The following is a 17,775-nucleotide window of genomic DNA, read 5'->3' as shown; positions in this document are numbered from 1 at the left end:
TATGCATCTCATATATGCAAAATCCTATCGACATCGGATCACTTTATCATATAGCTGCCATAGGAGCGATCGGTCGATAAAGAGGTTCATTTATTAAAAACCTTTTGTTTTTTAAGATAACTTAACTATTCTCGGCATTATCTATCTTGTCTCTGCTTCTTAAATACGTGCAATGCAAGGGTATTAAAGCTTCGGCGTGCCGAAGATAGCCCTTCTCTCTCGCTTGCACACATTCAAAACATTGACAAATAATATAAATAAAACAATAATATTAATAATAATAATAACAAATTCAATTTTTTTGAATATTTTCAGAACCATCGTTGGGGAGCTTATTGAAACTGAAGAAGAATTCTCAAGAGATTTACAATATGTAGTCGATAAGTATATAAAATCCATAGATAAACCTACTACTCCAAGGTCTATACGGGACAATAAAGATATTATCTTTTGTAACATTATGCAAATTGCGGAATTTCACAATATGTATGCTAAAAAAGTACACGTTTCTACCAATTGATGGCTTAATTTTAATTGTATTTCAGGGTTCTAAAAGAGGGCCTTAAAAATTATAGGCACCAACCTGAAATGATAGCAAAAACATTTTTAAGACTCGAGCGTGATTTTGATAAGCATGTGATATATTGCCGAAATGAGCCACTTGCTCAAGAGTTTCTTTCAAACAATGTAGAAAGCCTAAACTTTTTCCAGGTAAGCTACTGCATGTTTTTTCCTTTTAATTAAATTCAGAAAAACATATGAGGGAAAACAATTTTGTTAAACAAATTAAAAAAAGTTTTAAGCTTAGTATTGTTCGACTAAATTTGGTTCAAAAGCATGTACGTTAATTTAGAGTCCCTACATTTTTTCCTTGGACCATTAGAAAGAAGTTTTCTCGACTCTATTGAAGAAAGGAAATGCAAATTAAAAATATGACTTTTTCAGGCAAAAGAAAAATATTTAAGCGTTGTATAGTGTCGGGTCGGTGAAATAGTTTTTTTAAAGTCACTAAAGCTATTAGATTATAATCTCTTCGGAAGATCAACACAATAATTACCCACCCAGCTTTCGATTTGGCCTCTCCAGAAGAGGAGGTGATCAACGTCGTTAAAGCACTTTCTAGGGCTACACCACCGGGTCACGTTGGAATATGCCGCACCCTTCTGAAGGCCCTGCCAATGCGCGTGCTCCTTTTTATAACGTTGATCTTTAACGCCATATTAAGGACACAAGACTTCCCTGCCCAAGCCTGTCGGGCAAGCCGGAATTTGACCCTGAGTCATATTGGCCGATCAGTCTTCTGCCTTCCTTGTCGAAGGTTTGGGGAAAGACTGATTGTCGCCCGTTTTGATAGGCTCGTGGATCAAATGGCCATTCTTCCCTTCATTCTACTTCTGCGCTTTTATCTAACGGAGCGTAAATTTTAAGTCAAACTCAGGACAGCAATCTCTCCGGCTCGTTATATGAAGGCTGGCGTCCCTTAAGGCAGAGTACTGGGTCCCTTCCTTTACAATTTGTACACGGCGATATCCCCACTTCGGATGACCTACATGAGTTCGCCACCCCAGGCAAACACTTGATGGCCACACTTGATGGCAATATTTTACTTCGCCCACTGTGAGTACGAAGCCACTCATGGGGCCCGGGAATACATCCACTTGCTGAGAGCTGGGCTCGCATGTGGAACGTCAAACTCAATGCCTCGAAGTGCCAAGCGGTCAACTACACACTGAGGCGTGGCAAGGCTCCAGCAGTCTGGATAGATGACAGCCCCCTTCACCCTGACATAAGCGCCAAGTAACTTGGAATTGTACTGGATAAGAGGCTTACCCTCCGGGCGCACATTGGCGGCCTTCTCAAGCAGTGCCGCTTCAAGATGGCCAAGGCCAATTGGCTACTAAACCCCAACAGCCCATTGCCACTTCGCTACAAACGAGCAGTTTACAACGTCGTGGTGGCGCCAACTTGGTGATACGGTATCCAGGTTTGGAGAATTGAATCTCGTACAAATCGAAGACGGATTCAGGCACTCCAAAACTTTGCCTTGCGCCGAATGACCGGTGCTGACTGGTACATCAGAAATTCTACCTTGCACAGAGACCTCAAAATGGAGACTATAGACAGCCAAGTAGCATTCGCCAACCGATACAATGAACGCTTGCAGCGACACTGTAACCGGGTAGCAAGGGACCTCGCTGGGAGGTGAGTAGTCAGGAGGCTCAAGAGAAGATCCTTTAAGGGCCTCCTCCAACCACGACACAGGATACGACCCAGAGTCCCCCGACTACCTACCTTCTTACTCAAAGAAGACGACTTTCACGTTTATCCACGATAAAGCCTGAGGACCCAACCAGGATTGGCGAAATAAATACCTAAGTTAACTGCATTCTAATAAAAATGAATGCTATTTTTAATTCAATACAATAATCATTTATATAAAAAATAAAATTACCCACACAATTTGCAAAAATCGCCATTTTTGTGGCTCAGTTTGAAAGACAATGTAATGTACAATACCTGTCTAACCACCTCAAAATTAAGTATTTATTTGTAAGTTTATTAGTTAAATGAGTTCTTAGCTTTTCTTAAAATTGTCATTATATTCGGTTTATTAATGGTGCCATATTTGACCTATTCTTTAAAGTTATTCTTATGTATAAAAATAATTAAAAAAAAAGAGTGCTTTAGTCGGGAAAGCTTGATTCGATTATCAGCGCGAAGAGATTAAATGTGACGATGCTTACCCAAGCTACTTTGGTTTCAATGCCTCTGCCACAGCTGGCAGTGGCCAGCCGTCAGTAATGATAATGATGTCATTGTCTGCCAAGGTCACCGTATCGAGGCTAGGCTGTGTTTGGCAATGTACCATTCCACCAGAATGTAAGCAATTAGAGCACAGTGCCGATCGCTGCTTGTCTGCAGAAGGTTGTTGTCGCCACTGTTGGGGAATTTTTTAGGACCAGCTGGATCAGTATCAACAGGGGAATCGATATAGCCATGACCGTCTATCCGTCTGTCCGTGTGTCTGTTTCTATGCGAACTAGTATCTCAGTTTTAAAACTATCGTCATACGTCCCTCTTTCTGTTGCACGCAGTACATATGTCGGAACCAACCAAAGTTGGTAAGGTCCGTAGTATGTCTTAAGAACTTATATCCCTTCCATAGCAGAACGTCCCCGTCTACAATTAGTATATAGGCCGAGTGAGAGTTGCTCGCTTTGCGTGCTGTCAAAGCCAGGATGATTGGCGGACAACCCACCGTAAGATCTAGGAAGCTAAAATGTTCACTGTAGTTACCTTATGTGATGGAGGTTCAAGTTTAGTCGTGGTATGAAACTATCTTGTTTACAATCCGATCGGCCTCAAACTCAATTTCAAAGATCTGTGCTTGAATTCATTTGAGGAGTGCTTCACCCTTTTTGGAAAATTCATCCCTATTTGGTGGAAATGGGAGTGAGAGATTTCGTTTGTGAAGTTTCGTGGTCAAATTCATATCCAAAGATTTAACATATATGAAAAATCAATCAAAAATCATTTGAGACGTGTATCACACTTTTCACAGAATCCAAGCTTCCTCGGAAAAACGCGACTCATCGATTTTTTTGGCGAAGTTGTCAAAGCTCTACGTAAGAACCTAATGAAACTTGTTTCAGCGATTTGGGAAATTTCACCGCCGGAGCCCGTACTTCCTACTGACGACGCTGGGATCGCTCGTCATGAATGTTATTGGTAATACCGGGAATAACCCTCGGCCGAACTTTAACTATGGACCACACAATCTGAAAATAAAAACCACGTATTAAGGCCGGACTTCTAGCTTACTACGATTGACTGGGTACCATGTCTTTTATGAGGACCAATGATAGAGGTGATTGGCCAATCAGGGGATCTGCCATGTGGCATTCATGGACCATGAACCTCTGCCGGATACCGCCACACAACCCATTGATTCCTCCTCCTCGAATTCTGGTCGCTCGCCCGGGTATCGACGCCCTTCTCGACCTACCATATGATCAACGAGCTTGGGTTACCTTGGCAACCGGGATCAGCAACTTAGTTATACAGCGCAAACTGCAGTCGGACCACTGGTTGGATTCATTTTTTTTGTCACCGCCAAAAACTTTGCTGAGAATCCTCCCCGGCAATCCTTTCTGCCGAGTCGGCCTATCGGTTGTGGGGACTTCCGCGGTCCCCCGGAAAACTCCGATGGTTCCAGAGAATCTCGAAGGCCGTCGCCGAACTGGATCAGCCGCGAACCGTCTCTTGTGTCACCTGTCCTCGGGGTAATATCCACTCTTCCCGGTTTGGTGGAAGGGGTTCCGTCCCTTTTTTCCGACGCGAGCACACTGGGTTCCGACCATAGGGGGTCGCCGGACTCATCGCTTCCATCCTCGACCCGCGCTGATTCTTACTCCATCTCCTTGTTTCCTTGTGGGGTCTTTAAACATATTTCGTTTAGCACTTCCTTCCTACGGGTGGTACTTGGTCTTTCTTATAATAACTAAGTTTTGAGCTATACAAAATTTAGGTAATGGCTATAAGTGTGAACCGCCCGCACCTTTTCGCCTTTGCTCGATCCTAAATTGTCAATTGGTCTTCTCCGTAGTGGGGCTTAAGACGAGCGTGATTTGATTTAAGCTATTCGTCGTTCATGCACCGAAGGCACAATATTGGATGAGACGAATACACGAACTTCACTGCATGACCGTCGGAAGCCTAGGAGAGCAGGTGCTGGAGCAGCCATACCAGATAATGGACACCACTTTCTGAGAACTTGCTTCCCCCTTCGGTGTCCGTGCGATGCTTGCGTTACCAATTGTCCGAAGTTCTACCACTTGAGCTGTCAACATCCGCCAGGGTGGTCTCGCTTGCTCTACTTTCAAATTTTGGCACACTTCGCCACATGAGCGCCACAAGGTCCGTGATGACATCGAAGTGGTAGCCCGCCATGTAGCATATCTTGTCAGGCACTCCTTATAGTTTAGCTCCGCTTTCAAAAGTTTGCGGCTAGCATACCCGAGAACCCGCCCCTCTTCGCCAAACTTCTGCGTAAGGTCAGCGGCGTGACTAACTTACTTCTAGCCCAAGTCTGGGCACGCGAATATCGGGTCTGTCGCTTATCTCTTCTTAAGCAGATCTCATGCTGCCTGATGATCGGTACCCATGACCATGCCTTCCCTTATGTAATGTAGGTGCACATTAAAACGGGGACTTCCACCCGGGAGTATGAAAAAGTCACGAAAATCGTTTGTATGAAATTTTTTGTTTACCAACCGATCGGCCTTAAACTTATTTTCAAAGATCTTTGCTTATATTCATTTGAGGGGTTTTCGCACTTTTTGGAAAATACATCCTCCTTGGTAGATTTGGGGTACAAAGGTGCCCCCAAATTCATTTCCAAAGGTTTATATTAATAAATATTTGAGACTTCTTTGCTGGAAAGTGCATATCAAAGATTTTTTTGGTAATGTTTTAAGTTTTGTCCGATTTGCTTCAAACTTATTTTCAAAGCTTTACATAGGAATATACTGAATACGTGTTTTAATGAATTGTGAAATTCCATCCGCAACACTGGTAAATTGTTGGAAAACGTTTGTATGAAAGTTGTCTGCTTACCGTCCGATCAGATTAAAAATAATTTTTGAGAATATTTATTTTATAGGTGCCACGGGCAAGGCCAGGTCATATCAGCTAGTAATTAATATACGTTTGATAAATAAACTCATTTCATAGTGTTCTTGTGAAAATCTAAATTTGACTTTAAGAACCATAGCTTCAATACAGTTGCTAAAAACGTTGGCAACTCAACATTTGAAGGCCCCGGAGAGATTTATTATTGCAGTGCAAATTAAATCTAGAATTTCCGTTTCAATTCAAGGGTAATAAAAATTATTGAGACTTCTTATATAAAACCAGATCATACAAGGCGGAAACACAAATGATATGCAGGCAAACAGGTTGTTTTTTCTTAAACGCAAGGCGGCTGGATTGTTCGAATAAGCCGAGTGTATTAAAGGGATTTATCTGCGGAGTGCGCCTAACAAAGTAAGCATGCCGTTAATACCGCGCATAGCTCGCTAGAACAGCGGAATTTTGATGAAATTGGCAGCAAATTACGCGATGATTTCGACGAGGTGATAGCCCCGGTTGAAGATCGCTTTCGCGTAAATATCCAGCGACGTCAACCAAGCGTCCCGTCCAAGTCAACTTTTGGTCGTTTTGGGGATTTGTTAAACCAAATAAATTTGGAAATTTGTCTCCATCTCTTCTGCAAAAGGAAGTTAAGAAACTAGCCCTTTGTTATAACTGCCCAAAGAAAGGACATCAAACTCGTTCTTGCAGTAGTAGTCATTGTCGTACTAGTGAAAGAAAGCATCATACCCTGCTGCGTTTTACTACATCACCAGAAAATAAAGTGGTTTTCAGAGAGTGCGTAGTACCTCGTTGTTGGCTGCTGGACTGACTCCTGATAGCGATGCTGGTCAGTTGGAAGTTCATCTGGATGATTGGGTTTGGCGTTTTGGCAAGTTAAAAGCTTGGAAGAGCCTGTGGTAAAGGCAAGAAAGGATGCATTGAAATGTGAGCAGCACATTGCCAATAACTTCTCTCGCTTACCATCCGGAGAATATTCAAATCGACTGCCTTTGAAGCGGAGCACAAAGCTGCTAGGAAAGTTATATGGCCAGAATTATCGTCGATGCTTTCAGATGCTTTCAAAGATTTTCTGGATCTGAATCACTTGTCGCGAGTTAGTCCAGAGATGAGTGGCTGTTATAAATATTTCCTCCCAGATCATTGCGTCTTAAGCAGCACGACCAACTTTAGTGTTGTGATTAATGACCCTCTGACGACTGATTCTGATTATTCTCTTAATGATGTGCTGATGGCGGGACCAATTATTCAGCTGACATTTGCAAAATGTATCGATGTTTCCGAGTGACTTCGCCTGATAGTTACTTTTAGCGCATTCTGTGGAGGGACTCGACTCAGAAAGACTTTGAAATCTTAAAATTGGATACAGTGACATTAACGAAATCAGTATCATTTCACTCCGTGCGCGCAATGCACCATTTGGCCTCTGTTAAGTGAGATGCATTTTCAATAGAATCGGATGCCATCTAGCACTAGTTTTACGTTGAGGGTTTTATATCCGGAGTCAACTCAGTTGCTGAAGCCAGAGAGAAAATTCGTCAGACGGCGGGATATTGCCTCGTGGAAACTTCAAGCTACGATGTTAAAATCCATGGATTTTGCGATGCCAGTGTGGCACCTATGGAACCTACATCTATGTAGTGGTCAGAAAACCCCTACCCACAAATCGTATACTTTGCCCAAAGACTCGAGCTGCGCCGATAAAAACATTGACTGTCCCAAAGCTGGAATTATGTGGAGCGAAGCTGATGGCTAATCTGATTCATGAAGTCAAGCTCACAGGCGTCTTCATCAGCCAGTTCTATTGCTGGTGCGATTCGTCCGTGTTTCTATTCTGAAATTCAATGTTTTCGCGGCAAATCGTGTGGCTGCCATACAAGAACTTAACGCCATTATGGAGTGGCGATATGTACCGACAGACTAAATCCAGCTTATATCCTTTCTAGAGGCACAGTTCCCGACGTCCAACCTTAATCGGAGCTTTGGTGTCATGGCCCATCGTATCTATTAGATGGTCGCCAAAATTGACCCAAAATGGCCTCAATATGCTTAGTTGATTTATGTATGCGTTTAGCATCAATCTAGTGTCCCAAAAAACACATTTTTATTTGTTTAACTTAAGTCCCAGGTTCTGTAATTTTTCTAAGGTTGCTTCTAAGGTTCTTAGCAACTCATCATTCGCAAGTATTAGAATATCGACAAAGAATATCTGCAAAGGTTGTTGGCTGTTTTGCGATAGCCTCATCGCAAGTGCTGCGATTTTGCATACCGCAAATCATTAGTTCTGTAAGAACTATGTCCAGAAACGAGTCGTACTTGCAAAATGATGCAGCATCTTTCAAACGTTAAACAAACGCGTCTAGTGACCTCTCTGGTTCCTGGCGTAGTTGGCGGAATTTAAAACGTGAGTAATTATCACTTTCTCAATCTTGCTGAATTAATATGTTCAGCATTGTTAATATGTTCAGCTCCCATACGCATCCTTGCATAATGGTAGTGGTCACCCATAGGAATTTTACTCCGTTGCAGGGCCCATTTGAATTGATAAAAGTAGTCTTTCTTCTCCGCCCTTGTAGCTTGCAAATGGTGGTACTTTTGTAGAACTTGCTGCCTCATCTGCATTTTGACCCGCTTATTGCACTGCTGAATGAATGTTGCTAGTCAGTGACCACTTCTAACACCACTTGGGTAATTTCAAAAGTCGTGTTAAAAGTTATTTCAATACATGCTAAGAATCTATAGTAGCTTAAATAAAAGTTAGAAATAACAGAAAAGTCACTGAGTTTTACGTGAGAGCCTGCATTGTTGGCTTAATCTTACGGTATTCGAAAATACAACGAGCCGAAACAATGCGTCGGACTATCGCCCCTCCAGGACCCTGCGGGCACAGTGTCCCTTCGGTAACAATGGAATGAATGCTGGGCGGAAGCAATACATTCCCTCATTGGTGGGAGGTGAGGCCGCTCTAAAACCTCAAAAATGCAATGTTTTTGGTTGAAACGCAACTCCACGTCGAGAAAAGCTCTTCCCGCGATTTGGGTATAAACCACAGCCACCACGATACTCCCCGAAGGGCCGCAACCAAAAAGTCAGGACGGAACAAATTCGGCGGGCTCCTGGCTGACCGTGGTACCAAAATTACAGCTTTCGTTAACTGTCGTAGCATGCATTCTACTACCCAGTTCCGACAGACAAGGAATGGGTCATCTTATTTCGCCGCTCGAATTAGCTGGATGTCCAAATCAACTTCGGATACTCAACTACTTTTATTTTATACCTATCGCCACCTCCCTAGCTATAAATCAAGCTAATGACCAAAAACCACAACCAAACCCACAATTTTCATGCAGTTGACTTTTTGAGAATATACAAATATTCTATGGTACAATAAGCTATACTGTTGAAAATTTCATTAAGATCGGTTAAGAAGCAAAAGTTACATGTTTTAATTGCGCACGTGTTAGCAGCAGTTTGCGTTTTTTGTTTTTTTTTGGGTAGAGGCAGTGCTAGGTGGTGCGGTCTGTCGCGAGTTCGAGCTCTACCGGGGAAACCGTTTTTTTTTTTTTTTAGAGTCGGCAGCAAGTAATGCGGTCAGTTGCGAGATCGAACCCTGCCAAGGAACCTTTTTGTTTTTATTTATCTTTATTAATTCGAACGAGCGCGTAGCGCGAACTGTATTTGGTGTTGGAATACGAGGGTTCAGGGTATTTCCTAGTCGGGAGCTCTTTATTAGAACCTCTTACTTGTTTTTCTTAGAACTGTGATTTGGCTGGTTGAAGCTTTAAATTTGCGTTGTTGATAATTATATAAAACAACATTTGCCATTCAGATCGGCTCATATGTTGTCGAAATGAGACTACCTCTTGCTTCTATGATAGCTTTGGTTGCTTTATTTGCAATCTTATTTCTTATTGTTCTTTATAGCATCGGCCGGAGGGGGTCTGATCGGTTCCTCTGATAAGTAGATAAATACGATAGATTCGCTCAATGTCTTTGAATTACTGTCATAGGGAGGCACAAATCGAATTGCGTCTGGTATCTTTAGGGTTGAGATAGCCGCTCCTTGGTTAGGAGGAGGCGAACTTGATATAAAATCTTTGATATAGTATCGTCCGTTCTAACAAGTGTCCGGTTTCTCTATCGTCCGAGATGCTAGAACTAACCCACTGTTTACTTCTTGAATTCGGGATATTTTTCTTAACTTTCCTGACTTTTGCCTGTTCACTTGTTTGTTTTTTTTTATGTTTCCTACCTTTCTTTACTGTGTTTTAAGCTCTAGTCTTAATACTATATGTATATGGAGAGTGTACATTTGGTGTTTGATTGGGTTACATATTCATAGTTATCCATCTATTTGCTGCTTATGTATACGATGAATAAGAACGATCGAGCTCTTCGCTGTGGTTGAACGTGTTTTCTTGGTGCGAATTGTGTAATGTGTTTTATCTCTAGAGTGAAGCTTTATTAGAAGTGTGCCAGTTGTATTATGCATTTTATTTTGTATATGTGTGGTGTAAATAATTGCCATAAGTCCACTGTTGTTTACTAGCTGAGCTAGGTTGGAACGATTTACAATGACGATTTTGTTTTTATCAATAAGTGGCACTATATTTCTGCCTTTAGTCTACAAGTCGCAATGAAATCTGGCATCAGCTGTTACCTGTTCAAACTTGTTGTGTCATTTAAGCGGGAATGTTCGATGGGTTTTGGTTGTGTGTTGCAGTATTTTGTCTACAAGTCGCACTGAAATACACCCACGTCTGCAACTTATTCAAACTTGTTGTGCCACGTTGTCTGGAGGATTGATGTCAGTTGCTGCTTTTGGATGTGTAATTCGCCCAGAAAAACATATCCCATTGCAGCTGTTTTCAAACTCATTGTAGGGAAGTTGTAAGACTTTTGAAATACAAATCCAATTACAACAGTTTCAAGTTCTATGATCCTACCGCATTGTATATGTGTTTTTATTTTATTTTATTTTCTTCTTTTTATACACAGAACTCATTTAAAAGGGCTAAAGGGGTATAATGTGTTAGTGCAAATTTATGTAACGGGCAGAAGGACGCATCTCAGACCTCATAAAGTCTGTATATTCTTGATCAACTTCAGTTGCCAATCTCGATCTAGTATGTCCGTCTGTCTGACTGTCCGTATAAATATACGCAAAGATCTCAGAACCTATAAGAGTTACAGAAATTAAACTTTGGAACGTATTTGCTCCTAGTGTCCACGCAGTACGAGTTTTTATCCGATAATCGATAGCTTTCCCTGTTTGCAAGCAACAGATAAAAATTGATATTGAAACTCTGTTTTTTGAAGAAACATCGTAAGAGCTAAGGACACCAAATGTTATAAGAAGCTTATTGAATAGTACATATACCTATCTAGTATTTTTTAATTTATGGCTATTACCTCTCCCGCTATTATCACATAGCTATAAATTAAAATAAGCCGCAACTTTAAAGCAAGTATTTTAAGAATATACGAATGCGAATTTCTGAATATCTGCATGTGCCGCTAAATTTGATCAAGATCGGTTAAGAAACACAGAAGCAATTTAAGCTAGCGGAGCTAGCGGAAATTGAAAGAATTTCCGTATACATGTACACCCACACATTCACACGCGACCTTTTTGAACTAAGTATATCAACAGCATTGCGATTGTAATTGTATTATTTCATGTGCTGCTATTTTAATCCGTTTTTTTCTCATTCTGACTCAATTGTTGGTGTGGCTGTTGAGCAGCGGCGGTTGCAGGTAATGCGGGATGTTACGAGTTCAAGCTCTATTGAGGGACTTAATTTTTTTCGTAAAATATTTTTTGGTGTTGGTTGATACGGTTTAGGAAATCATCTAGTCGGGAACTCCCGACTAGAGCCTCTTACTTTTTGTGTAAAATATTGCGTGTGCTTTTTGAAAGTCGACCTGAAATACAAGTCCTATTGCAACCGTTCAACTTTTTCACAATATATATATATTGATCTTTATATTGTTGTTATTTGGCTAATATATGATTATTATTTTCTCTCATTTGTTCTGTTGCAAAAGATATTTGTTGTATACACACTTGTTCCACTATAGGACTTCCTTGTTTCGTTTACACATGTTTTTTTAACTTACATAATATTCGTAGTCCGACTGCGCCAGTTAACAGTTGGAATCCTAGTGGATAGTATGAGTGATGGCTTCCTTCTTTTTAAGTTTTAATTATTTCCTGCGCTGACGGAATCCTTCCAGTTTAATAAAAAATGCAACCGCTTTGTTTCAATTCTAAATCCAAACTACAAGTTGCAAAGAGTGGCGCCTTTACTGCGACAATGTTGAGAAGCAGCAAACAAAACGCCTATTAAAGTCAGTCAATCTTAAATACAGAGAGCCGACAAAAACTACTTGGACTTTTGTACGACTCTCGAGTTTTGTAGCAACTCAAATGTTTAAAAATTAACTTTTTGTAATATTGTTAATGTGACTGACTCTACTTCGTTAACATTGTGCGACTAAAAGCAAACTACATTCATCACGATCAGAACCGTTGCTTGTTTCACGTTGACTTACAAGCCCCACATTTTGCTGGCTTAACGGATAAAATGATCTCGGATTTGTATAGCTATGGTTTTATAAGCCGTGTACCATTCTGATTATATATATATATATTACCTTCAAAATTTAGTATGCTCCGAGATCCTTTCTCTTCTGTTCTGAACTTGTCACGTATTGTGTCCGCTTTCAGAGTGAAAAACCTTCTTATTGTCTTGTATTTGTTCACGCTCCTCGATGAATTCTGTAATTACTAACCACTAAACTAATTCTCTTATGCTCATCTCGCTAAATGTACGCATGTACCTTCCGTTTAATATCATGAAAGGTAAGACTTTAGTATTTCGCGGCTACACTATATATCATTTACTGATTTTTACCAAGCATCTGCATCTCCTTCACTAAATTTAGATAAAACAAGTAAGAAGTTCTAGTCGGGAGCTCCCGACTAGGGGATACCCTGAACCCTCTTCTTCCAACATCAAATGCATATATGTATATATTCTATTTCAGAAGCTATATGTCAAGTTTGGTGACTCTAGCTCTTATAGGTTCTGAGATCCTTGCGTTCATACATACAAACGGACGGACGGACGGACGGACGGACGGACAAACAGACGGACATGGCTGATCGACATGGCTATTGGTGCTGATCAAGAAAAATATATATACTTTATGGGGTCGGAGATGCTTCCTTCTGCCTGTTACATACATTTGGATTTTGCACAAATACAATATACCCTTATACCCATTTTTAATGGGTTCAGGGTATAAATAGCCACTCGTAGCTCCAGTTGAAATCATTAAGTCTGAATTTTCCGTTTTTAAAACTATTAACAAAATAAATTGGACGTGAATGGGGCACCTCTAGTTAAATTATTGTTTGGCTATCAGATTGCCAAAATTCGTAGCCTGCACTTCCAGACGATTATTAACTTCCTCTATTATTGTGCTTCGGGTAAAATATAGCCAAATATATTTGGAAAATGCATCCACTACCAAAAAATATAATTATACAGCTTAAAATTAATTGACTGGCCCTACGTGGTCTATTTGCGAATAAAATGCAATCGCTCCAATAAAATACTCCGATATTTGCGCTTCTCTTAATTAATTAATAATGTCGGTCGATGTGACCCTCTTTAACTCTGATCAATGTTTTACTACATAATTGTCCTTTACAAGCTAATTAGCTTTTTATATTACTATTTAGATTCGATAATTTCAAGAACTTCGTGATTGTAAGCTGCATTCTTTTCTTCGCAAAGTTTGGTTTTATAGCTCATGAGCTGGACTGGATTAAATAAACTATATACAAAACTCTCGCATAATGGTTTAGTAATAACAGCATTGCCTTTAATAAAGTTCCGAAAATATAACATGACTCTTAGAACTCGCTTAGTTAGTTCTTTGTCTCTTGGTATGAGTAATTTAGCTTTTCACTTATCATATTAGAGTTGTTTTCAATTATATACCACTGAAACTGTACATTTGTCTGCAAGAGCCGACACTTGGTCCAATTTATGCACCTTTTTTGGAGCCATTGTCAAAACTCCTAATTAGAAATGTTAACATCGTCCATGTATATAACTGCATCATAACTCTTAACTATGTCAAACAAAACAGCCATTATCTAATATTCTAATACTGTGTCCATGTAAGTTATCACCCAGCCCGCAAGGCAATTCTTATTGCAATCAGTAACAACATTTCAGTATAAGTCGCTATCCCAATTACTTAGCCCTTTCAGACTTATTAGACCCGTTTCAATCACTACGTCCACTTAACGCACAGCTGGAGCTCTGCTAACATAAATATCCAGGTTTCCGGCTCTAATATAAACATAACAGCGCAACCACTTAACATAAAGATTCATATTCTCATGCGCAATTTATAACGTAAACTAAAGACCCAGTCTCTAGAACGCAATTGCTAACGTAAACATGACTCAAAGCGTCTAGCTTACGCAAGCCACCCCCGCGAGCTTTTAAACTTTAAGGAAAGAAGCTTTAGCATAAACACAGCTGATTCGCAGCATACGATCACCGCGAGCTTTTGAGCTTTAAGAGAATAAGCTTTATCGTACCCATAGCTGACTTGCAGCATAAGTTCACAATTGTATTTTAGTTCTAATCTTGGATTCAAATAAATCCGAAACCTTCAGCCTCCCATTTATAAACATATTTTTTCCAATTAGTAGCCACTGATCGGTTAATTGGCGCCCACGTGGGGCTCGCGATTATAAACACAAAAAAGGATAATTAAAAGAAACAAAATCCTTAGTGATTCATGAGTGAGCAAAAGTGCCGGTTTACCAGTCCAAGATTGTCTCAAAAAAGCATTAAAAATTTTCTAAGAACGAAAATATCGAGTGCCTTTAAAAGAAACATTAAAAATTTCCGACGAACGGAAATACCCTGTTTCTGAAAACTTGAAGAGTAGTGAAAATACCCTGAGCTGGAAATATTGATTGTTCACAAGACTTAAAAATCAAATTTTCCCATTCAAGTTAAATGAAAACATTCCAACAAATTAATCGATCAAAGAAGCGAAACAAATATTTTCGCCAACAAAAATTTTTTCACCAATCAAAAACTTTTAATCAAATAAAAAATATCACGTCAACCTGAGACCCCCATAAAAAGAAGACCCTAAAACCCAGAAGGAGGGAAGGAAGGAAGACTTGAACGACATATGTATAATTACCCATAAAGAAAGACATCATTTACTTTAAGGAATTGAAATTTTTTTACTTAAGTAATTAGAATTTAAATTTGTGTAAGCATTTGTTAGAATAATAAGTGTTATAAACTGGATAACCATATAGAAAGTTTAATAAAAGATTTTCAAATTTTAAAAATGACTAACAATAATAACTTGACAGCTGATTTGGTAGCTCAGTTGATTGCAACTCAGACCAGAGCGCTTCAAGAGCAAATGGCAGAATTGAAGTTACAAATCACTCTCTCATCTAATAATGAACAAGAATATAAGATTACTGAAATAAATGACCTTATTTGTTGCGATGAATCTTTTGATGTTATCAAGTCCATACCAGAATTCTCAGGCAGCTATAATGCATATGTTAGTTGGCGCGAAGCCGCTTGCTGTGCCATGCGAATGTATAAAGAAGAAAGTAGAAAGTACGTAGGTGCTTTAACAATATTAAGAAATAAAATAACAGGTAAAGCTAATGACACCTTGACTAATCACGGTACCGTTCTTAATTTTGAAGCTATACTTGCAAGGTTGGATTTCGCCTACAGTGATAGACGACCAATCTATATAATAGAAGAGGAGTTAAGTATTTTACGACAGGGTAACTTATCCGTTCTCGAATACTACAATTTAGTTAATAAAAAACTTACCCTTTTGATAAACAAAACTATTATGACGTATGGTGACAAAGCCCACATCATTACGGAAATGAATAAGAAAAACAGAGACAACGCTTTAAGAATTTTCATCACAGGTCTTAACGGTCTTTTATCAGAAGTTTTGTTCTCCCTTAAACCTGAAAATTTGCCTGATGCTTTGGCAAAAGCTCAGGAACTGGAAGCGAATTACCAAAGGGCTAACTTCGCTTACCACCATTTCGCAAATACCCATCATCGTAACAATCTAAACCCAGCATAACAATCAGCAAACGAAAGCTGAATCCCCAAAACAACCTAACAAAAGATATGACAATCACTTAAGGTTCAATCAAGTTCCACAAAATCAAATTTTTGCGCAAGGCAACAAGACTCCTCAACCTCCACCGGAGTCCATGGATGTAGACAAATCCATACAACTAGAGAATACACCTTATCCGTATCCCCAAAATCGAAATTCGGCTCAGCCAAAGAAACGCGAATACGCTCCCCCTTCGGTTCAGCAACCTAACAAACTCATGCGTATCAATAACCTCGAGGAAGACCAGCAGAAGTCCTTATATTGCCTCGGTATGGGTAGTAGGGAAAAAAGGTTTTATTGAAGATGGAACGCCTAAGAATCGATTGGTAATAGATTTTAAGAAACTGAATAACGATACAATCCCTGATAGGTATCCAATGCCTGATCCTTCAGTCATTCTATCCAACAAAAACAAAATGTTTTCCACAATTGACTTAGAATCGGGATTTCTTCAGATTCTAATGAAAGAAGAAGACATCGAAAAAACAGCTTTTTCCATTAACAATGGAAAATATGAATTTCTTCGTTTGCCATTTAGGCTTGCGAATGCGCCAAGCATCTTTCAAAGAGCAATGGACAACATATTACGTGAAAAAATCGGAAAAACTTGTCACATTTATATGGACGACATAATAGTTTTTTCAAATACCCCGGAACAACATTTTGATGATTTACAAGAAATCATTAAAATTATATTCAAAGCAAACATGACAATATCCTTGAAAAAATCAAAATTCTTTAGAAAAGAAATAGTATTTTTAGGATACATAGTATCATACAATATCATTAAAACTGATCCGAAAAAAAAAATAGAATCAATAATGAAATACCCTCCTCCTTATAATTTAAGGGAATTACGAGGTTTTCTTGGCTTAAGGAAGATTGTAAAAAACTACGCGACTATAGCAAAACCACTCACTAAATTGTTACAGGGACATAACGGTATGGTTTCAAAACATATGTCCAAAAAAACAAAAATATCTCTAGACGAAGAAGCAATCTCAGCGTTTGAAAACTTAAAATCACACTTGATTGCAAACATCGAACTAACTCAGCCAGATTATACAAAAAAGTTCGTCCTCACCACAGACGTTTCCGAAATCGCCATAGGCGCCGTCCTTTCACAGGAAAACAAACCTTTGTTTCAAAAACCTTAAATAAAACAGAAAGAAATTACGCCACAAATGAAAGGGAACTATACGCCATTGTATGGGCATTAAAAAACCTAAGGAACTACTTGTATGGTGTTACAAACTTAGAAATCCAAACAGACCATCAACCACTTTCTTTTGAAGTTTCTGCACGAAACCCTAACTCAAAAATGAAAAGATGGCATGCTTTCATAGAAGAATTTTCCCCTAAAATATTTTACAAACCAGGATCTACCAATGTCGTCGCTGACGCGTTATCAAGGGTAATGATCAATCATATTTCCAATGAAAGTAATCTCGTGTCCGAAGAAGAACCGTCGTCCGATAATTAAACCATCCATTCAGCCGACAGTAGTTATAAAAGGGTAACTGAAGAAACACACAAGCCATTGAACCAATTTAAACAACAATTACTTCTTTCTAAAAACAACATAACAATTCATGAAAAATATGAAGTTTTCAACAAAACAAGACATATTATAGAATACGACACAATACACAATTTAATAATCATACTTAAAGAATTTCTTCAACCAAGCCTGACTACAGGAGTTCATTGTAGTCTCGAAGACTTATAGGAAATCCAAATTTCATTAAAAAACACAAATTTTTATTTACTAAAAAGTTTGTCCTAGACATCGAAAACAAAAATGACCAAGAAATTATAATAGAAGAAACACATGCTCGTGCTCATAGAGGTTTGGACGAAAATCTTAAGCAAATTCTCAAATACTATTATTGGCCAATACTATATAAAACC

At 39.2% G+C, this 17,775-nt stretch overlaps 1 protein-coding gene across 3 annotated transcripts in view; it reads left to right on the top strand.

Moving 5' to 3' along the window:
* LOC115760482 (obscurin) overlaps nucleotides 1–17,775 on the top strand; it is a 236,881-nt gene that overhangs the window by 51,405 nt on the left and 167,701 nt on the right. For all 3 annotated transcript variants that reach the window (XM_030701819.1, XM_030701818.1, XM_030701822.1), the window contains exons 4-5: nucleotides 316–486; nucleotides 546–711. In XM_030701819.1, coding sequence (XP_030557679.1) covers nucleotides 316–486; nucleotides 546–711 — 337 coding nt within the window. The remainder of the gene's footprint in view (nucleotides 1–315; nucleotides 487–545; nucleotides 712–17,775) is intronic.

Source organism: Drosophila novamexicana, unplaced genomic scaffold, assembly GCF_003285875.2.
Source record: "Drosophila novamexicana strain 15010-1031.04,08,12 unplaced genomic scaffold, DnovRS2.1 tig00000458-arrow-arrow-pilon, whole genome shotgun sequence".
Taxonomy (NCBI): domain Eukaryota; kingdom Metazoa; phylum Arthropoda; class Insecta; order Diptera; family Drosophilidae; genus Drosophila; species Drosophila novamexicana.
Note: the sequence above shows the minus strand (reverse complement) of the source record. Positions and strands in the feature narration are given on the sequence as shown.